General features: G+C 48.6%; 1 protein-coding gene across 4 annotated transcripts in view; it reads right to left on the bottom strand.

Moving 5' to 3' along the window:
• Positions 1 to 5,816: 5,816 nt before the first annotated feature.
• Positions 5,817 to 23,210, bottom strand: part of THUMPD3 (THUMP domain 3 tRNA guanosine methyltransferase) — a 252,936-nt gene continuing 235,542 nt past the window's right edge. For 2 of the 4 annotated variants that reach the window (XM_073574937.1, XM_073574938.1), the window contains 9 exons: positions 13,900 to 14,156; positions 13,746 to 13,823; positions 11,179 to 11,895; positions 10,769 to 10,899; positions 10,125 to 10,194; positions 7,520 to 7,635; positions 7,277 to 7,384; positions 7,075 to 7,198; positions 5,817 to 6,851 (listed from right to left, as the gene is read on the bottom strand). In XM_073574937.1, coding sequence (XP_073431038.1) covers positions 6,672 to 6,851; positions 7,075 to 7,198; positions 7,277 to 7,384; positions 7,520 to 7,635; positions 10,125 to 10,194; positions 10,769 to 10,899; positions 11,179 to 11,895; positions 13,746 to 13,823; positions 13,900 to 14,133 — 1,758 coding nt within the window. In that variant the 5' untranslated portion in view covers positions 14,134 to 14,156 and the 3' untranslated portion in view covers positions 5,817 to 6,671. Of the gene's footprint in view, positions 6,852 to 7,074; positions 7,199 to 7,276; positions 7,385 to 7,519; positions 7,636 to 10,124; positions 10,195 to 10,768; positions 10,900 to 11,178; positions 11,896 to 13,745; positions 13,824 to 13,899; positions 14,157 to 14,728; positions 14,994 to 23,210 lie in introns of those variants that run through there. The other 2 variants (XM_073574934.1, XM_073574936.1) reach the window with 2 other exon arrangements.

Below are 23,210 nucleotides of genomic sequence, written 5' to 3'. Positions count from 1 at the left end.
TAATGTATGTACACAGTGACTGCACCAGCAGAATAGTGAGTGCAGCTCTGGAGTATAATACATGAGGTAACTCAGGATCAGTAATGTAATGTATGTATACAGTGACTGCATCATCAGAATAGTGAGTGCAGCTCTGGGGTATAATACAGGATGTAACTCAGGATCAGTAATGTAATGTATGTACACAGTGACTGCACCAGCAGAATAGTGAGTGCAGCTCTGGATTATAATACAGGAGGTAACTCAGGATCAGTAATGTAATGTATGTACACAGTGACTGCACCAGCAGAATAGTGAGTGCAGCTCTGGGGTATAATACAGGATGTAACTCAGGATCAGTAATGTAATGTATGTACACAGTGACTGCACCAGCAGAATAGTGAGTGCAGCTCTGGGGTATAATACAGGATGTAACTCAGGATCAGTAATGTAATGTATGTACACAGTGACTGCACCAGCAGAATAGTGAGCGCAGCTCTGGGGTATAATACAGGATGTAACTCAGGATCAGTAATGTAATGTATGTACACAGTGACTGCACCAGCAGAATAGTGAGTGCAGCTCTGGAGTATAATACAGGATGTAACTCAGGATCAGTAATGTAATGTATGTACACAGTGACTGCACCAGCAGAATAGTGAGCGCAGCTCTGGGGTATAATACAGGATGTAACTCAGGATCAGTAATGTAATGTATGTACACAGTGACTGCACCAGCAGAATAGTGAGTGCAGCTCTGGAGTTTAATACAGGAGGTAACTCGGGATCAGTGATGTAATGTATGTATACAGTGACTGCACCATCAGAATAATGACTGCAGCTCTGGGGTATAATACAGGATGTAACTCAGGATCAGTAATGTAATGTATATACACAGTGACTGCACCAGCAGAATAGTGAGTGCAGCTCTGGAGTATAATACAGGATGTAACTCAGGATCAGTAATGTAATGTATGTACACGGTGACTGCACCAGCAAAATAGTGAGTGCAGCTCTGGAGTATAATACAGGATGTAACTCAGGATCAGTAATGTAATGTATGTACACAGTGACTCTACCAGCAGAATAGTGAGTGCAGCTCTGGGGTATAATACAGGATGTAACTCAGGATCAGTAATGTAATGTATGTACACAGTGACTGCACCAGCAGAATAGTGAGTACAGCTCTGGAGTATAATACAGGAGGTAACTCAGGATCAGTAATGTATGTACAGTGACTGCACCAGCAGAATAGTGAGAGCAGCTCTGGAGTATAATACAGGATGTAACTCAGGATCAGTAACGTAATGTATGTACACAGTGACACAGTGACCGCACCAGCAGAATAGTGAGTGCAGCTCTGGGGTATAATACAGGATGTAACTCAGGATCAGTAATGTATGTACACAGTGACCGCACCAGCAGAATAGTGAGTGCAGCTCTGGGGTATAATACAGGATGTAACTCAGGATCAGTAATGTAATGTATGTACACAGTGACTGCACCAGCAGAATAGTGAGTGCAGCTCTGGAGTATAATACAGAATGTAATTCAGGATCAGTAATGTATGTACACAGTGACTGCACCAGCAAAATAGTGAGTGCAGCTCTGGAGTATAATACAGGATGTAACTCAGGATCAGTAATGTAATGTATGTACACAGTGACTCTACCAGCAGAATAGTGAGTGCAGCTCTGGGGTATAATACAGGATGTAACTCAGGATCAGTAATGTAATGTATGTACACAGTGACTGCACCAGCAGAATAGTGAGTGCAGCTCTGGAGTATAATACAGGAGGTAACTCAGGATCAGTAATGTATGTACACAGTGACTGCACCAGCAGAATAGTGAGTGCAGCTCTGGAGTATAATACAGGATGTAACTCAGGATCAGCAATGTAATGTATGTACACAGTAACTGCACCAGCAGAATAGTGAGTGCAGCTCTGGAGTATAAAACAGGATGTAACTCAGGATTAGTAATGTAATGTACATACACAGTGGCTGCACCAGCAGAATAGTGAGTGCAGCTCTGGGGTATAATACAGGATGTAACTAAGGATCAGTAATGTAATGTTGTCATGCCCGTCATGTCTGTTTTGCCGCATGATCCCTGGAGCAGTGTGCACGTGCACCGAACTATCATGCCCGTCATGTCTGGTGTGCTGCATGACTCCTGGAGCGGTGTGCATGTGTACTGAATTCTCATGCCCGTTATGTCTCGTGCTGCAAGATGCCTGGAGCTGTGTGCACGAGCGCCTTACCTCATGGCTGCACGCCGTTGCTAGGTAACCATCCGTCTCTGCTCTGATTCCGCAATCCTCTGTATTCCCCTGATCATGTGACCTTTCCTATGTTCCAGCACTGTCTGATTCTGCAATCCTCTATGTATTCCTGGAGCCCTGATCATGTGACCTTCTCTATGGTTCTGCCCAGTCTGATCTAGCAACCCTCTCTATGATCCTGGAGGATCTGAACCGGAAGTCCTTACCCGATCCTGACCCGGAGCTGCAGGTGCTATTTCAGATCGCCCCTTCCTATGGTCCGGGCCTGAGTATTGTGTTGCTTCCCTGCATGGCTGCTTGGTCGCTCCCTGTATTCTGTGCCCCTGCACTGTGCCCTGTCATGCGTCTCTGCACACGCTCTGTGCTTGTACTCTGTCTCTTGCCATGTCTTCTGTTGTCTCTCGTGCTGTGTTTGTACTTGCTATGCTTTACCTTGTGGTACTTCAGCTGTTTTCTGCCTTAGCCTGTTTCGCTATGTCTTGCCTAAGCTCTTCCTTGCCTTGTTATTCGTCCTATGTTCCATGTCTAGTCTCAAGGCTCCGCCTTGACCCGGCTCTGGGCTTCGGCCTACGTTCCGCTGCTAGCTCTGTTCTCGCTCTAACCTGGCTCTGTGTTTCTGTCTGTTCTGCTCCGTGTTCTGTACCGTCTTGCCTTGTTTCTCGCCTAGCTTTGCCTTGTTTCTTCGTGTACCCTTTGCATGCGCCTGGCCTTCCTAGCCTCCTGCTTGTGCCTCAGCCGTGCTCGTCGGTCAGTGACAGCTGTGTCGCCTGCTATGCCCCAGCCGGGTTCGCTGGAGTCTTACCCGCCTGTTTGTGCTGCAGCCCGTCCAGCTAGCCAGTGCCCCAGCCGTGCTCTCTGTGCTTCCTTGCACTCACGCTGTCTCTGCACTGCACTCTCCGTGCTTCTCTTAGCACGCGCAGGCCCTCGCCTGCCCCGTGGCATTCCTCCCCGTGCTTCTGTTAAAGTACGCGCAGGTCTAGCCATGTACCTTGTCGTGCCCTCTAGCACGTACAGGTCCTAGTCTGTACCCTGACCCTGGCGTCTGCACGCACAGGACTCTGCCTTGAACCCTGACCCTGGCGTGCCCTCTGCATGCACAGGACTCTGCCTTGAACCTTGACACTGGCGTGCCCTCTGCACGCGCAGGACTCTACCTTGTACCCTGACCCTGGCGTACCCCTCTGCACGCGCAGGACTCTGCCTTGACCCTGGCTTGCCCTCTACACGCGCAGGACTCTGCCTTGTACCCTGACCTTGGCGTGCTCCTCTGCACGCGCAGGACTCTGCCTTGTACTCTGACCTTGGCGTGCTCCTCTGCACGCGCAGGACTCTGCCTTGAACCTAACCCTGGCGTGTCCCTCTGTACGCGCAGGACTCTGCCTTATACCTTGGCGTGTCTCTACACACGCATCCTGTCTTGTATGTTGAACTTTGAACCCTGGCATGTCCCCTACACACGCACCTTGCCCTGGACCCTGGTGTGCCCTTGCACGCACCCTGCCTGGAATCCTGCCTTGGACCTCGGCGTGTTCCCTAACACGCACCATGCCTGGAGATCTGTCGTGCCTCCTTGCTTGAACCCTGGTTTGCTTGCCGGATGCCCAGAACCTGCCGATCGCTGAGAGATTGTAAGCCTGATGTCCAAATCCTGATCCTGTCGATCATTGCCAGCTGTCCGGAGTCAGATGCCATTGAGCCCTTGCCTGTACCCAGGCGTGCCACCTGGCACGTACCATGCTATGGACCTTGGCGAGCCCTCGCACGCACCTTGCTGTGTTTTGCTTATCACGTTTTTGCATTGAATGCTATCCTGAATTTGCCTTAATGACGATACCTTGAACTTGCGTCTTGTCTTGTCCTGTTTCCTGCACTCGTACCTAGGGTCTACTTGAGCCGGCCGTCTGGTGCCAGCAGTCGTGGTGGCTCACCCCCTTGGTCTTGCCCCTGACACTCCCTGTATAGGGGGTGGTTCCTCACAAGGTCAGCTCGCCCTAGGTGGGTGGGTGCCAGGACCCAGAGGGTCCACTCCAAAGAAAAAGTCGACTCAGCGTAAGCTGACCTCGTCACAAATGTATGTACACAGTGACTGCACCAGCAGAATAGTGAGTGCAGCTCTGGAGTATAATACAGGATGTAACTCAGGATCAGTAATGTAATGTATGTACACAGTGACTGCACCAGCAGAATAGTGAGTGCAGCTCTGGAGTATAATACAGGATGTAACTCAGGATCAGTAATGTAATGTACACAGTGACTGCACTAGCAGAATAGTGAGTGCAGCTCTGGAGTATAATACAGGATGTAACTCAGGATCAGTAATGTATGTACACAGCGACTTCACCAGCAGAAAAGTGAGTGCAGCTCTGGGGTATAATACAGGATGTAACTCAGGATTAGTAATGTATGTACACAGTGACTGCACCAGCATAGTGAGTGCAGCTCTGTGGTATAATACAGGATGTAACTCAGGATCAGTAATGTAATGTATGTACAGTGACTGCACCAGAATAGTGAGTGCAGCTCTGGAGTTTAATACAGGAGGTAACTCAGGATCAGTAATGTAATGTATGTACAGTGACTGCACCAGCAGAATAGTGACTACAGCTCTGGAGTATAAGACAGGATGTAACTCAGGATCAGTAATGTAATGTATGAACACAGTGACTGCACCAGCAGAATAGTGATTGCAGCTCTGGACTACACAGGTCGTTGCATTAGTGAGTAGATTAATGCTGACACGTGTTTATAGAATGAGAAGACTAGTGGTAGTTGACAATTTTGGCCACAGCACCAGTAATGCACCTACTAGGTGTTGATGCTACATTGCAGCACAATACAAGTGAACCTGGTTGCATTGTGACGAGGGTCTGAAAACAATCTGCCACAGTCGGAGTTCTTGCTTGTTGCGGTCACTGCATCCTCAGGGTCTTCATTCACTTGTATTGTCAGTGATGTAGCAGCGACACCCTGTAGTCTTTAACCATTTGACAGGTGTGTACTCTAAGCCTTAACATATTATGTCAGTGTGCAGCTTTGATGGACACACTGGTACTTGTGGTTCAACAGCAGAGCATGTCACACACCGCTGCCCCGGTAGGTACAGGGTTTGGTCGGAGCTGGTCGCTGCTTACATCATACAGAGATTTCCATGTAAACTCTAATTATGCCCCTGATTATATTTCTATTATTTCCTGCAGGAAAAGCCTCATTATCTCGTTACAGCCATCGGATGGGACATTAATTGCGGTGGTGGAACCAGATTTGCATTAATTTGTGCCCGATTCTTTATCGCTTAATTACGTGTTTCCTGGGTCTGTAAGATGTAGGAGTCTACCGCAGGTTAGACCAACACCGATGTGACATCAATTGTGGCACGAAATCCTGCGGACGTGCACGGCATCTCTTGTCCATCAGGGCTCTGCTCATCCTGAGCTTCCTGGTAGATGAACAGAATGTCAGACTAACAATGAGGACTGACATTAACAAGCATTTAGTATTTTTCTTTTTGTAAGAGCTTCTCGGGTTGTCTTCTTGTAAGTAAAAGCCTACAGATCGCTTAGGAAAACCATTTATTAACCTTGTAAAGAAAAAAAAAAAAAAAGGATAACATAAGGATTCTGGCCATTGGCGCACTTGTAATTTGGAAACCTCAGTAACCACTGGACTGGGGATCCGTTATTAGTTTGCAAAATGAAACATTAAAACCTTGCCTAGCACTTATAAATTTCCTTAAAGGCTTTGTCCTAAAAATGACACTTCTCACCGATCCACAGGATGATAAACTGTATGGCCGCTGGGGGTCTGACTGCCGAGACCCCCGAGAACTTAAGTCCCCTGTGTGTACTGAGCGTGTGTGACCACCACTCCTACAGACAATGCAGTGGTCGCACACTCTCACCACCGCTCCAGGCACAGAGGACTTTGGGACCCCTGTTCTTGTGACTGGTATGTGTCCTAGCATTCGGACCCCCAGAGGTCATACATGTATCTCCTATACTGGGGGTACAGGTGATATGTTGTTTATGAGACAGCCCCTTTAAGGTAAAACTAAACAAACAATGAGCAGCTGCCCCAAAAATCCTGAATAAGCCAAAGTTCTGCAATCTCCGAAGTTATGCTGGTTTGGGGGAAATTGGTCACCCTCACAAGGGTCTTTTGGATGTCAGATGTGGTGGGTTTTGCAGTTACATCCCCTCGTTTATAGCCATCATTGAGGAAATTGGGGAAAGACGAGTGCAGCAAGAGCTGAAATCTCTGTACTGCAGCCCAGTTTCTGATGGAAATAACATAAATGGCTCAAAAAGAAAACAACTAAGGACCTGTAGTTATTGTTTGTGTGATTCACCCGCATGGTGGATGCAGGCGATTTTGGGGTCGGTATGGAGGGCACTGCTGTTGCGGCACTTCTTACTCTTCTTTGGCAGGTGAGCTGGGGCTCAGGAGCTTGTTCTCCTCCAGTCTCTGGCTGGAGCTGTCGGAGAATTCCAGGAGAGTTCTCTTCAGGAGGTAGACGCCGGCGTGCAGGCCGCCTATATTCACCCACACCGTGTGCATCTTCCTCCACAGGTGCCCGGCTTTAGCCAGAGCCTGAAAGAGACAAATGGGGAAAGGTCTACCTAATAAACGTAAATGTGCACTATACTATATGATGAGGGGACAGGGGAGGTTGCGGGCGGCAACTGAGGCGGCCGTGGGCAGGGACGGAGGGGACGGGGAGGCCATGGACAGACACAAGAAGAGCTATGTAGAGAAACAGAGGGGATGGGGAGGCCGGGTATGAAGGCAGAGGGGACAGGAGGGGCTTTTGCACCTTGATGAAGCATTTCCTATCATGAGTCAGGAGGACGGCCCGTCCTGTTCCAGCCCGGCACACGCGGCTCATCTCTCGGAGGCAGGCCGGGTAAAGGTCCCAGTTTTTCTTCTTTGATCCAATTCTGTGTGGATGACAGAAAACAATTCAAGTAGCAGCTGAATGGAGACCCGGGCTCCTCTGAGTCGCAGCTGCCTCTCACCTCTTCCCGAACGGCATGTCTGTGATGATAACATCCACGCTCCCACTCCTCAGAGGCAAGCGAGAAATGTCCCAGTGAATGGGGTCTATAGGAAGCCCCTGGGGGGTGCTGTGCAGACATAAAGCAAGAAAATAAGCAACTGGAAACAGGAAACAATCACGGATCTCAGTTGTTTCTGCTGCTGGGAAAGCTGGGTGACAACTATCACCACTAGTTCCCATAGAGGTTGTCCCCGTATCTAACCTGTCCGCGCTCTGCTGCCTACGCAGTAAGGAGCCGATGTTGCTGGAGGTTCGGTTCACTGCGTTCGTGCTGTTATCACCAGCGATGAAGAAACACCGGGGCCACTCGCTGACGCCCTGTAGAAGACGGGAATACGTCACTTTCTTCTGGAGCCATCGACAGCGGCTGTCTCATGTGCTCCAGGTCGTCACCATTTCACTCTCTGCTTTAGGTCTGTGTTTAGAACATTTTTTTACATTCAGAAGCAAAACTTTATCTTCACTTCGTCCTGCTCACAAAGCTGAATTTTTGCATCATTGCAGGTAGAGCTATTCGGGTGCGGCAGCAGCGTGGACGAAGCTCTGCTCACACACCGAGGTCAACGACTGCGCGATTGTGGAACAGGGCAGTGCAGCAATTATTCATCATTTCGGCCATATGTGGGGTCTGGAGAGAGATTTTTGCTGCTGTCTTAAACCCCTGATAAACTGTAACACACCTTCCACTGTGTGAGCAGGAAAGGGTGAGGACCGGTCTACAGCAATCTTGACAGAAGCCATTTAAGACAGTGGGTACGGAAAGTATTCAGACCCCTTTACATTTTTCACTCTCTGTTTCATTGCAGCCATTTGGTAAATTCAAAAAAGTTCATTTTTTTCTCATTAATGTGCACTCTGCACCCCATCTTCACTGAAAAAAAGAGAAATGTAGAAATTTTTGCAAATGTATTAAAAAAAGAAAAACTTAAGTCTCACATGGTCATAAGTATTCAGACCCTCAGTATTGAGTAGACGCACCTTTTGAGCTAGAACAGCCATGAGTCTTCTTGGGAATGATGCCACAAGTTTTTCACCCCTGGATTTGGGGATCCTCGGCCATTCTTCCTTGCAGATCCTCTCCAGTTCCGTCAGGGTGGATGGTGAATGTTGGTGGACAGCCATTTTCAGGTCTCTCCAGAGATGCTCAATTGGGTTTAGGTCAGGGCTCTGGCTGGGCCAGTCAGGAATGGTCACAGGGTTGTTCTGAAGCCACTCCTTGGTTATTTTAGCTGTGTGCTTAGGGTCATTGTCTTGTTGGAAGGCGAACCTTCAGCCAAGTCTGAGGTCCAGAGCGCTCTGGAAGAGGATTTCATCCAGGATACCTCTGTACTTGGCCGCATTCATGTTTTCTTCAATGGCAACTCTATGCGGGCTTTCATATGTCTTGCCCTGAGGAGAGGCTTCCGTCGGGCCACTCTGCCATAAAGGCCTGACTGGTGGAGGGCTGCAGTGATAGTTGACTTTGTGGAACTTTCTCCCATCTCCCTACGGCATCTGTGGAGCTCAGCCACAGTGATCTTGGGGCTCTTCTTTACCTCTCTCACCAAGGCTCTTCTCCCACGATTGCTCAGTTTGGCTGGACGGCCAGGTCTAGGAAGACTTCTGGTGATCCCAAACTTCTTCCATGTAAGGATTATGGAGGCCACTGTGCTCTTAGGAACCTTGAGTACTGCAGAGATTCTTTTGTAACTTTGGCCAGATCTGTGCCTTGCCACAATTCTGTCTCCGAGCTCCTTGGCCAGTTCCTTTGACACCTTGATTCTCATTTGGCCTGACATGCACTGTGAGCTGTGAGGTCTTATATAGACAGGCGTGTGCCTTTACAAATCAAGTCCTATCACCTTAATTACACACAGCTGGACTCCAATGAAGGAGTAGAACCATCTCAAGGAGGATCACAAGGAAATGGACAGAATGTGACTTAAATATGAGTGTCTGAGCAAAGGGTCTGAATACTTATGACCAGGTGATATTTCAGTTTTTCTTCTTTAATAAATTTGCAAAAATTTCTACATTGTTTTTTTTTTCCAGTCAAGATGGGGTGCAGAGTGTAGATTAATGAGAAAAAAATGAACTTTTTTGAATTTACCAAATGGCTGCAATGAAGCAAAGAGTGAAAAATTTAAAGAGGTCTGAATACTTTCCCCGTACCCACTGTATATTATAAGTTTTTAAATGAGTGATAGGCACTGAAATGTCTGGCTTATCTGTGGGGTCTGGGCTCTGAGACCTCCATGGATTGCTCAAAAGAGCCATCAGATATGTGCCTGAGATGAACGCTTCTGTCTCCAGTGCAGCACGATTATAACAACTTTTTAAGGCTAGGTGCACATTGCGTTAGGGCATCCATTTAACGGATGCGCTACCGCTAATGTCATTTTTTTATATATTTAGTGCCATAGCGCTAACGGTATGCGTTAATGCATGGTAGCGCTTCGGTATCTAGCGCTACCCTGCGTTAGCCCATACATTCCTATGCACAGCGAACGGGTCCGTTCGCTGTGCGTTAATGCCAACGCACCCAAAAACGCTGCAAGCAGCGTTCGAGGGTGCGTCAGGAAATCGGCATGCGTTAGTATGCATTAACATTGCGGGCAATAGGTGCGCTAACGGATTCCGCTAGCAGATTGCCCCTAACGCAATGTGAACCCAGCCTTAGCAATCCATGGGGGTCTCGGGATCCGAACCCCCACAGATCTGCCGGAGTTTTCAGGGACTATCACATTTAAAAAACATAACTAGAATGTAGGCACAACTCTGAGCCTGACATCCCTAACAGCGGTCGCCCCTCAATGTCTTCAGATTACCTCTATAGGGATGGCTCCGGTCCCGCACATTGGATCAATGACGACATCTGACGGCTCCAGGTCACAGAGTCTGAAAAGCAAAGCGAAAGGATAAGAGCGGTGTAAGAAAATGACAGCTCCGATCTAATCCTGATAATCTGGCTGTTCCTAGGTCACACTCATCCTTGTCAAAGAAACCACAAAAGAAGACAGAGAATAACATGGAGGCTTTCTTCTGGAAACAGATGCTCCCCTGACCGTGTGTCGTGTGAACATTACAGCTCCTCTGCGCTGAAGCCAAAAGGGCTGAACTTTACCCCATACGACCCACGCACAGGAGGAGAGCTGATTTTGGAACGCAGCAGTTATTTTTTTTAATGCTATACACCTACACCCCCTTTAATAGAATATTAGACCTTGTGCACACAGTGTTCGTGGACACCGACAGGAGAATTCACTCCTGAAAAACAGGTCAGACGACGGCCGCAGTCTGGGCGGATGTCCACTGTGGTGACCTATCAGAAAACTCTACACTGCACAGCACTAGCCAAAAAGGCTCACTGCTGGCCGCCGTCTGACAAACGAGGAATGGGGCCATATACGGTGCGGACAACCAGTGAGCAATCCGCCCTACTGTTAAATGGATAGTGAAAGCAGCTGGTCACCTGAGCATCCCGTAAGCCAGAGTGGAGCGGAGCGTAGTGGGTCCAAAATGGGTGATGTTCCTGCGGTGCAGACTCTCCTCGGTCAGCGCGATGCCCACCAACATTTCGTTGTAACTGATGTTCAAGAGGACCTGGTGACAAATAGGGAGATGGAGGTCTGTACAGTATAATATATATATATATACACACACACACATACATATATACAGGGTGGGCCATTTATATGGATACACCTAAATTAATTGGGAATGGTTGGTGATATCAACTTCCTGTTTGTGGCACATTAGTATACGGGAGGGGGAAAACTTTTCAAGATGGGTGGTGACCATGGCGGCCATTTTGAAGTCGGCCCACCCAGGTGTATCCACATATCCATATAAATGGCCCACCCTGTATATATAGGCGCTCACCTCCACATCAAAGTTGGTCATATCTGCCTTCCACAGGAAGTGCTCCTGCACGGCTCCACCGAAGTCCCTGGCAGCCTCGTTGGATGTGAAGCTGTGCTTGTCTCCGGCCCGGTTGCAGGTGACACGGAATTTCAGGATATTACTAACATCAGGGGAGCAGTCATTACTCTCCACATCGTCAGTCGTGGTGTTTTCATGAGAGTCATTGGAGAAGGGAGTAGAAATCTCTGCGCCGTCCTCTGCCTGACTCTCCAGGGTCTTGCACTCCTCTTGTCCTGCAGGTGGCGCCGACTGCTCCTCTGCTGCACTATCTCCTGCTGGCTGCTCTTTTGTTGCATCGCCTCCTGTTGAACCCTCTGTGCCCGATGCCACCGCTGGCTGCTCCTCTGCTGCATCGCCTCCTGCTGAACCCTCTGTGTCCGATGCCACCGCTGACTGCTCCTCTGCTGCATCGCCTCCTGCTGAACCCTCTGTGTCCGATGCCACCGCTGACTGCTCCTCTGCTGCATCGCCTCCTGCTGAACCCTCTGTGTCTGATGCCACCGCTGACTGCTCCTCTGCACCCGATGCTGCTGTCGCCTTCCTCTCTTTGCTGCAGCCACCGGTTTTTTTTCTCTTCTTTTTCTTCTTCAGGTTGTTGTTTAGCTCCCACGTCTTCAGAGCTTTTTCCCAGGACAGTTTTGCAGCCAATTCCTGGAAATCCTGAAGTGCGGCTTCCTATAGAGGCACAGGAGAATATTAGATGAATTAAAGTGGGCACTGTTTCACAAAGAAATCTGCCATGCTTTTGTAATTGTGGACAACCCCTTTAAGTTTGAGGTCCACTATCTGAGGCTCAATCCCTGTCTCATCAGAAGTTTCAGCTGCTGCGCTGTTCCTCGTACTTTACCCTGCAGCTCTGCTTCATTACAGCACAGTCATGATCACTGACTCCAGCTTGGCTGTACAGTCTACTGGAGGTGGAAATCTCCAGCTGCTGCTCTTCTTTCCCCATACTTTACCCTTCCCTTCTGCTCCATTATTGATTAGTATAAGAGCAGCTCCATCGGTCCACACTCATTAGAATAATGGACAACCAATGTTTATGGGGTGTCTAGACTTCTCCAAGTCGGCAGCAGATGTCAGAAATATGAAAGGATTGGGCTGCTGGGTTTCATTATGCCCAACCCTCGGGGGAGATGAGCTTCTCCTGGATCAGTCTGGACGTGACTCGTGTCTGGCATCGGCCTACTCACTTCCTAGTGTTCAGAACACATGCACGCTCGATCGGATAGTTCATGCATGTGTTAGGGCAAGGAGCGGTGGAAGGAGTAGCTCAGAGCGTAGAGGCCACGGCTGCTTCTTTATCCCTTCTCCATACTTTACACTGCAGCTCTTCTTGTTCATATTAGCTGCTCAGCATAAAGTACAGAAACTCAATAGTGGAGTTCCCCTTTAAACAATCTGAATATTTTTGGCTACTCCTTAAAGGGGTTGTCCGGGCTTTTCACCTAATCTCAGTACATATCTGGGCTGCAGAATTATGACAATAAGTAATTTACCTTCTGTCACTAGTTTGCACTGTTTTCTAGATATTCTGAACAGAACGTCCAAGGGGGGGGGGTGTTCTGGCATTGAAATGAGAACTAGTCGTAACCTCCTACTCTACTCCAAACATGCCCTCTATAGCAACAACCCCACCCTCCATAGCTACAGGCCCTTCCTGTCCACATGAAGAAGCCCTCATCACACAGTAACAAATCCTCCCCCTCTAGCAGCCTCCCTGCAGAGAGCAGCTGCTCCTCCCCCAGACACACACTGAACAGTGATCTATGGAAAATGAAACTAGTGAGGAGGGAAAATCGTCCTGTATTCTGGGACAGGCTGCTCCAATCAGTATTTGTGTCATTAGAGACACAGTGCTCACACATACATTGCACCAAATCTGCTGCTGTGTGAAGACATCAGTGACACAGAGCTGTCTCATTCACACAGCAGAGGCTTTGTCACACAACAGATTACATCAGTGACTGCCATCCCCTGTGCAGATTAGAAGCTGCAGACCCCCATCACTGGCCATCACACAGTCTGTTCTCACTGCTGCCAGCAGCCTGGGACAGTGAGGGAAGGAATTACTGATGAGTTATGTATTGTAATCATGGAGTGGCCCAGAATGCAGGACGATTTTCACTCCTCACTAGTTTCACTTTCCATAGATCACTGTTCAGTGTGTGTCTGGAGGAGGAGTAGCTGCTCTCTGCAGTGAGGCTGCTAGAGGGGGAGGATTTGTTACTGTGTGATGAGGGCTGCTTCATGTGGACGGGGAGGGCCTGTAGCTATGGAGGGTGGGGTTGTTGCTATAGAGGGCATGTTTGGAGTAGAGTAGGAGGTTACGACTAGTTCTCATTTCAATGCCATAACACCCCCCCTTGGACGTTCTGTTCAGAATATCTAGAAAACCGTGCAAACTAGTGACAGAAAGTAAATTACTTACTGTCATAATTCTGCAGCCCAGATATGTACTGAGATTTTGTGAAAAGCCCGGACAACCCCTTTAACCCACGGCCATCTTTTCCATAGGAACTCACCTTCGCTTCCTTGAAGGGGAAATCTATGAATTCTTGTACGACCACGAAGAGGTTGTCGACCGACCGCAGCCGATGAACCTGCAACGTAAACAGAGCGGCGTCACTTTAAGACCTGGAGGTGAACGTCTTCCCGACGCGTTTTCCGTATCCCCACCTGCGCCAACTCCTCCAAGCCGATGTCAAAGTAGACTTTGCCGCGGTCTCTGCTGATCCTGCAGGGACATCCCAGCTTCTCTTCTACCTCCGCGGCCGCTGTGAACTCGAAGCCGGTGGGCACAGTGGCTCCGACCGTCACCAGGGAGATCTCGGAGGATGTGGCGTCACTGGCAACGGGGTCATCCAGGGTCGCTTCCGTCAGGATCTCCGCCATGACCTCCACCTCAGACATGATGGCAGCGCAGACGACAAACCCTGAGGGAAAAAGGGACAAGCTCTAGGATTAAAAGTGATGTGGTGGGCAGAAGACAACCCCTTTAACTGTCAGTCTCATAGGCGGTAATAAAGTGGAGACACCAGTGGACGTGTGGGGACTGAACCCGACATCAGATGATATAACGGCGTCATGGTAACAGCGGATGGCGACTCTCCAGTCACATGACCAGAATCACAGCCTCCTCCAATCACCGGTAACCTTGTTGCTTGTAGCGACCAATCACAGCGCAGCTTTCATGACCTCTGATTCGCTTCAGAAGTTAAAGTAGCGCTCTGATTGGCTGCCATGGAAAACGTAACTGTAGACCTGTTTCAAATGATGCAATTTCTCGCCACAGATATGAAAATGCAAATAAAAGTTCCGGAGAAAAGAGAAAAGTCATCAATAAGGAGCGGAGTACAGAGATTGTAAGGAAAAACCATCGTCATCACATTGTCCGCACAGCAGCCGGGTCACCGCCAACCCAAGTACAGACCCCGGCCGCGGGGAAACCCGTCATTCTCCCCGCTACAAGCACATGGTACAGATAACGTGTAACTGAGGATCATACCCCTGTAATTACCGGACACGGACTCCGCGGAGCTCCCGGCGTGCGCACTAGGAGGCGGACATGACACCTCGATGACTCGGCGATCGGCGCCAGGGCTGGGGGAATAGGAGGCAGTGCAAGAAGAGGTCGGACGCCAGGTGGCGCTGCTCTGTACAATAGGTGTCCTGTACGGGTGTGAACACCAGATGGCGCTGATGTAATTACACTTATTACAGGAGGGATCACTGCAGAGACTGCATCCAAGTATCATCCCCAGGGAAAGTGTATCTAATCCTTTCCTGTGTGATACTGTGTGCTGAGCCGTGTATCTAATCCTTTCCTGTGTGATACTATGTGCTGAGACGTGTATCTAATCCTTTCCCGTGTGATACTGTGTGCTGAGCCGTGTATCTAATCCTATCCTGTGTGATACTGACTGCTGAGCCGTGTATCTAATCCTATCCTGTGTGATACTGACGGCTGAGCCGTGTATCTAATCCTCTCCTGTGTGATACTGACGGCTGAGCCGTGTATCTAATCCTTTCCTGTGTGATACTGTGTGCTGAGCCGTGTATCTAATCCTTTCCTGTGTGATACTATGTGCTGAGCCGTGTATCTAATCCTTTCCCGTGTGATACTGTGTGCTGAGCCGTGTATCTAATCCTATCCTGTGTGATACTGACTGCTGAGCCGTGTATCTAATCCTATCCTGTGTGATACTGACTGCTGAGCCGAGTATCTAATCCTATCCTGTGTGATACTGACGCCTGAGCCGTGTATCTAATCCTCTCCTGTGTGATACTGACGGCTGAGCCGTGTATCTAATCCTTTCCTGTGTGATACTGTCTGCTGAGCCGTGTATCTAATCCTATCCTGTGTGATACTGACTGCTGAGCCGTGTATCTAATCCTCTCCTGTATGATACTGACTGCTGAGCCGTGTATCTAATCCTATCCCGTGTGATACTGTCTGCTGAGCCGTGTATCCAATCCTATCCCGTGTGATACTGTCTGCTGAGCCGTGTATCTAATCCTATCCTGTGTGATACTGACTGCTGAGCCGTGTATCTAATCCTCTCCTGTATGATACTGACTGCTGAGCCGTGTATCTAATCCTATCCCGTGTGATACTGTCTGCTGAGCCGTGTATCTAATCCTCTCCTGTGTGATACTGACTGCTGAGCCGTGTATCTAAACCTATCCTGTGTGATACCGACTACTGAGCCGTGTATCTAATCCTATCCTGTGTGATACTGTCTGCTGAGCCGTGTATCTAATCCTCTCCTGTATGATACTGACTGCTGAGCCATGTATCTAATCCTATCCTGTGTGATACTGTCTGTCCTGTATCTAATCCTGTCCTGTGTGATACTGTCTGCTGAGCCGTGTATCTAATCCTCTCCTGTATGATACTGTCTGCTGAGCCGTGTATTTAATTCTGTCCTGTGTGAGTGTCTGCTGAGCCGTGTATCTAATCCTACCCTGTGTGATACTGACGTCTGAGCCGTGTATCTAATCCTATCCTGTGTGATATTGACTGCTGAGCCGTGTATCTAATCCTCTCCTGTGTGATACTGTCTACTGAGCCGTGTATCTAATCCTCTCCTGTGTGATACTGACGGCTGAGCCGTGTATCTAATCCTCTCCTGTGTGATACTGACGGCTGAGCCGTGTATCTAATCCTTTCCTGTGTGATACTGTCTGCTGAGCCGTGTATCTAATCCTATCCTGTGTGATACTGACTGCTGAGCCGTGTATCTAATCCTCTCCTGTATGATACTGACTGCTGAGCCGTGTATCTAATCCTATCCTGTATGATACTGACTGCTGAGCCGTGTATCTAATCCTATCCTGTATGATACTGACTGCTGAGCCGTGTATATAATCCTGTCCTGTGTGATACTGTCTGCTGAGCCGTGTATATAATCCTGTCCTGTGTGATACTGTCTGCTGAGCTGTGTATCTAATCCTATCCTGTGTGATACTGACTGCTGAGCCGTGTATCTAATCCTTTCCTGTGTGATACTGTCTGCTGAGCCGTGTATCTAATCCTATCCTGTGTGATACTGACTGCTGAGCCGTGTATCTAATCCTCTCCTGTATGATACTGACTGCTGAGCCGTGTATCTAATCCTATCCCGTGTGATACTGTCTGCTGAGCCGTGTATCCAATCCTATCCCGTGTGATACTGTCTGCTGAGCCGTGTATCTAATCCTATCCTGTGTGATACTGACTGCTGAGCCGTGTATCTAATCCTCTCCTGTATGATACTGACTGCTGAGCCGTGTATCTAATCCTATCCCGTGTGATACTGTCTGCTGAGCCGTGTATCTAATCCTCTCCTGTGTGATACTGACTGCTGAGCCGTGTATCTAAATCTATCCTGTGTGATACCGACTACTGAGCCGTGTATCTAATCCTATCCTGTGTGATACTGTCTGCTGAGCCGTGTATCTAATCCTCTCCTGTATGATACTGACTGCTGAGCCATGTATCTAATCCTATCCTGTGTGATACTGTCTGTCCTGTATCTAATCCTGTCCTGTGTGATACTGTCTGCTGAGCCGTGTATCTAATCCTCTCCTGTATGATACTGTCTGCTGAGCCGTGTATTTAATTCTGTCCTGTGTGAGTGTCTGCTGAGCCGTGTATCTAATCCTACCCTGTGTGATACTGACGTCTGAGCCGTGTATCTAATCCTATCCTGTGTGATATTGACTGCTGAGCCGTGTATCTAATCCTCTCCTGTGTGATACTGTCTACTGAGCCGTGTATCTAATCCTCTCCTGTGTGATACTGACGGCTGAGCCGTGTATCTAATCCTCTCCAGTGTGATACTGACGGCTGAGCCGTGTATCTAATCCTTTCCTGTGTGATACTGTCTGCTGAGACGTGTATCTAATCCTATCCTGTGTGATACTGACTGCTGAGCCGTGTATCTAATCCTCTCCTGTATGATACTGACTGCTGAGCCGTGTATCTAATCCTATCCTGTATGATACTGACTGCTGAGCCGTGTATCTAATCCTATCCTGTATGATACTGACTGCTGAGCCGTGTATATAATCCTGTCCTGTGTGATACTGTCTGCTGAGCCGTGTATATAATCCTGTCCTGTGTGATACTGTCTGCTGAGCTGTGTATCTAATCCTATCCTGTGTGATACTGACTGCTGAGCCGTGTATCTAATCCTATCCTGTGTGATACTGTCTGCTGAGCCGTGTATCTAATCCAATCCTGTGTGATACTGTCTGCTGAGCCGTGTATCTAATCCTGTCCTGTGTGATACTGTCTGCTGAGCTGTGTATCTAATCCTATCCTGTGTGATACTGACTGCTGAGCCGTGTATCTAATCCTCTCCTGTGTGATACTGACGACTGAGCCGTGTATCTAATCCTATCCTGTGTGACACTGACTGCTGAGCCGTGTATCTAATCCTATCCTGTATACTGACTGCTGAGCCGTGTATCTAATCCTCTCCTGTGTGAAACTGTCTGCTGAGCCGTGTATCTAATCCTCTCCTGTGTGATACTGACTGCTGAGCCGTGAATCTAATCCTATCCCGTGTGATACTGACTGCTGAGCCGTGTATCTAATCCTATCCCGTGTGATACTGTCTGCTGAGCCGTGTATCTAATCCTCTCCTGTGTGATACTGTCTGCTGAGCCGTGTATCTAATCCTCTCCTTTGTGATTCTGACGGCTGAGCCGTGTATCTAATCCTATCCCGTGTGATACTGTCTGCTGAGCCGTGTATCTAATCCTCTTCTGTGTGATACTGACTGCTGAGCCGTGTATCTAATCCTCTCCTGTGTGATACTGACTGCTGAGCCGTGTATCTAAATCTATCCTGTGTGATACCGACTGCTGAGCCGTGTATCTAATCTTCTCCTGTCTGATACTGACTGCTGAGCCATGTATCTAATCCTATCCTGTGTGATACTGTCTGTCCTGTATCTAATCCTGTCCTGTGTGATACTGTCTGCTGAGCCGTGTATCTAATCCTACCCTGTGTGATACTGACGGCTGAGCCGTGTATCTAATCCTATCCTGTGTGATACTGACTGCTGAGCCGTGTATCTAATCCTCTCCTGTGTGATACTGTCTGCTGAGCCGTGTATCTAATCCTCTCCTGTGTGATTCTGACGGCTGAGCTGTGTATCTAATCCTCTCCTGTGTGATTCTGACGGCTGAGCCGTGTATCTAATCCTCTCCTGTGTGATTCTGACGGCTGAGCCGTGTATCTAATCCTCTCCTGTGTGAAACTGACTGTTGAGCCGTGTATCTAATCCTCTCCTGTGTGATTCTGTCTGCTGAGCTGTGTATATAATCCTGTCCTGTGTGATATTGTCTGCTGAGCTGTGTATCTAATCCTCTCCTGTGTGATACTGACTGCTGAGCCCTGTATCTAATCCTATCCTGTGTGATACTGACTGCTGAGCCGTGTATCTAATCCTATCCTGTGTGATACTGTCTGCTGAGCCGTGTATCTCAGCCTGTCGTGTGTGAGACATTCCTAGAGATAATTCTGTACAGCCCTGGATTTCGGGCTCTGTGTCTCCCCCTGTCACGTATCTCAGTCCCCGGCAGCCATGTTGTTGGGTACGTGCGGTCACTGGATCTTGGTACCATGGCCGCCTTCGCCCTCCCCATTGCCGGCTGTTTGTGCTGATAATGTCGCCCCGTGTTGGCAGCGATCTGGTCAGTCGGTGCTTTGTGTTCTACATTATTTCCATGAAGGAAGTTGTCAGCGAGGAGGAAGAGACGGAGCGGGATCGGCGCCGTATCGCAGCCAGGAGCAATGCGTCGCCCGTAGCAACCTAAGCCGCCCTTTTGTATTAGTGGCCGGTTGGGCGCCAGAATCGTCTCTATATTGTCACTGTCTCATATTGTGGGCGATTTCTCAGTGGTGCAGGAGAAGGGAGAACCCATCATTACATGTTCAGGACGACGCACCACACAGTATCGAGGAGGAGCCGCCATGTTGGCTTCTGGAGACCTCTGCGGTTATTACAGGTTTTCTACACTCCGGAACGAGTGAACGTGGCTGCCGGCCAGGCTCGCTGTCGGCTCCTGATCAGTATGGGCCGCTCAGGTGTCGCTCCTTTGGCCGCCATCTTGGTTGTTGAACAGCAAGTGACAGACTTTAGACCCTGAGTGAGGCGATGACGGCTGGAGGAGCGTGGTTCGGAAATGGAGGAATGAGAAATCAAAGCATCTGGACGTCAGAGCAGCGAGCACGGTATCACTGACGATTTCTGGCCTTTTGCAGCATCTTTCGGTTGCCATGGAGACTAAGTGCGGCCATCGCTTCCCGCTGCTCCCAGACATCGGCGTAGAGTCTCCACGATGGCTGAATACTGAGAGGTTGTCGTGAGCGGCGCCCCGTGTTGGCGACATCTTCATTGACCCCCGGCGTCCCGCGTCGACCATCTTGCACATCTTTCCTCAGTCACTTGTTTCGGGGTCTAGAAAAAAGTTCGGCAAAATCTGAAGGTCGCATATAAACAAATAAGGAGCTGGGGAGACGGGGCCCTCGTGTGTCACACATTTAGGGCCCTGCCCTTAGAGGATTTCTAAACTGTTGCCTAGCAACAGATAATGGAGTAGCTGGGTGACTACTCTGGAGCCTCATGTACAGCTCTGTGAGGGAAGTGACAACTTTTTGAACACCATTTTGAGCGGAAGGGTTGTCAGTTGTCACTGTTAACCCCGTCCTCTATAACTGGCGACTTGTGTGTGTTTAGTGCTATATTTCTATTAGTTGCAGGAGGCCGCCATGTTTTGGGGGGTGGGGGACGCTGTCAGTCTCGACGCGGGGCAACTTGTTCTACCATTTCGGCCATTTTGTCGATAGAGATGGCGACCTTTGCACTTTTACAGTCTTTTTTATTATTCATTTGCTGTGTGCTATTGTTCTCAGGTTTCTCCCTAAACCTGGAGACCCTCAGGGTCATTGTCTTCTAAGAGAATGGCTGAAATCACTGACGACATCCCAGGCCTCGGGGATCCAAGATGTCTGCCAGGAGATTGTTGCCCTTAGCAACCAGTCAGAATATGGCCTTCCACTAAGGTTTAGAAAATGAAAGCTGAGCCCTGATTGGTCGCCGAGGGTCACAAGGCCTGTACTTCACATGGCGGACCCCCATGAAAAGGTCACACTTGTCATATTTCCATTTCATTCTGTGTAACAATGGCCGCCCCATCACATTACACGACGGACATCTGTGTGGGACGAGAGACCCTCTCTGAGTGACGACGGTTTTCTTTTAACCATCCAGCTGGAATGTGGTAATGAGCGGTGGTGACAATGCCGCCGTTATTCCAGATGCCTCCATGGCCGTCATCGAACACGGGAAGGGGGGGGACCAGTAATGGAAGGAATGTGGAGACCACTAATGACCACGACGCGCATCCCGTGTCGTAGGGGGTAGCGCTGGGATACAGGGGTCGTCTGGTATGTGCTGAATTATTTGCCTCCATAGCAGCCACTTTTAATGTTGCTGAGCCCCCTGGTGAGAGGCAGATTGGGGGTCCGATCGCCCCAACCTAAGAATAAAAAGCCCAAACCTCTAAAGAAATCAGAGCTGGCACACATTTCATTACACCGCGTGAATTACAGTAAATGCGTCCGTACACTGAGGCTCCGCCCCTCCTCTTAAGCCCCACCCAATTGTCAGAAAAATGGCAAGGCCAATAGAAAAAAGGTGAAAAGCCTGGATGACATAAAAATATGGCATTATACTACCAGTAGAACGGCGCGGCGCCATTCAAAGACGTCTTCCATGATATGTCACATGCTTTATACTGCACTGAAGACCTCTGCGTAACATCTGGCCAAAAATTGCCAAAACAAGTAAGGAAAAACACTAAAAAAAAATCTGCAGTCAGTTGGGAAACTAAAACTCGCTTCCTTTGAGATATTTTATTTATTTTTTTCCCAAACTTTGATATTTTTTTTTCCAAATTGTGAGATTTTTTTTTTTTTTTAATGCAGACATGTTCTAAAATCCAATAAAAAAGAACCTTTGTTTGGACGTGCCCCAAGTGTTAAATCGTGGAACATATTACACTTTTATAAAGTTTCTGGCACCGATTCATCATTTGCATTTTTCTTTCTTTATTTTTTGTCAATTTTCTTTTTTGCTTTGCCTCATGTTGTGAAAATTGTACTGAAGTTTCTGCCTGACATAAAATCACTTTGGGACGACGGGGGTTGAAGGATTTATAGGCAAAAAAATAGCAACTTTTTGAAAAGTTGCAGATGATGAATCAGCCAATAACATCTAGAAAACCCAAACCACAATGACGAACTTACAAAAAACAGAGGAGCATTTAAAAAAAGGCGCAAATTATCCCCTCCTTCCCGATCTTTGACGCCACGTAGGCGTCATGAAAAGTCGTGCCAATACGACCCATGACACTTATGTGGCGTCATGAATTGATTGCCCCCCTGTGGGTCGGGTGACCGGGGTCACTGAAAGGTCACCTGACCCGCACACAAAGAACCCTTCATAGTTAACCCCAGGGGGAGTGGCTTAGCCCCCACATGCCTACGATCGCTCTGATTGGCTGTTAAAAGTGAAACTGCCAATCAGAGCGATAGTAATATTTCACCAATGAAATTTGGTGAAATATTACAATCCAGCCATGGCCGATGCTGAAATAGCATCGGCCATGGCTGGAGACCGAGACCCTCCCCCCCACACACCGACTGACGGCACCAATCGACTGCCGCCACCATCTGACCGCACCGATCGGCTGCTGCCGTCATAATCTGCCTCCCCGCCTTCCCTCCGCTCCTCCCGCCCTCCGATCACCCCCTCTCACCCTCCATGGTGCCTCCGAACTCCCGCTAGCCGTCCCGGTGTCCCGCCATCCAGCATCATGGGCGCCACCATCTTGTAAGATGGCGGGCGCATGCGCAGTGCGCCGAATCGAATCTGCAATGCTGCAGATTCATTCATTTATTTTGATCACTATGATAAACTTTCACAGTGATCAAAATTAAAAAAAAGTAAATCACCGCCCCCCTTATCACCCCCATAGGTAGGGACAAATCATAAAATAAAGAAAATATTTTTTTTAATTTTTCCATTAGGGTTAGGGCTAGAAATAGGGTTAGGGTTAGAAATAGGGTTAGGGATGGAATTAGGGTTGGGATTAGGGGGTTAGGGTTGTAATTAGGATTGGGATTAGGGGTGGGTTGGGGTTGGGATTACGGTTAGGCTTGAAGTTAGGGTGAGAGTTGGGATTAGGGTTACGGGTGTGTTGGGGTTAGGGTTGGAGATAGAATTGAGGGGTTTCCACTGTTTAGGCACATCACTGGGTGTCCAAACGCGACATGGCGCCACCATTTATTCCAGCCAATTTTGCGTTCAAAAAGTCAAACAGTGCTCCCTCCAAGTCGAGCCCCGACGTGTGCGCAAACAGTGGTTTACCCCCACCTATGGGGTACCAGCGTACTCAGGAAAAATTGCACAACACCTTTGGGGGTCTAATTT

The sequence above is a fragment of the Dendrobates tinctorius genome, unplaced genomic scaffold (assembly GCF_039654945.1).
Source record: "Dendrobates tinctorius isolate UK_male_01 unplaced genomic scaffold, ASM3965494v1 ptg000041l, whole genome shotgun sequence".
NCBI lineage: Eukaryota > Metazoa > Chordata > Amphibia > Anura > Dendrobatidae > Dendrobates > Dendrobates tinctorius.
This window is presented reverse-complemented; position numbering and strand designations above follow the sequence as displayed.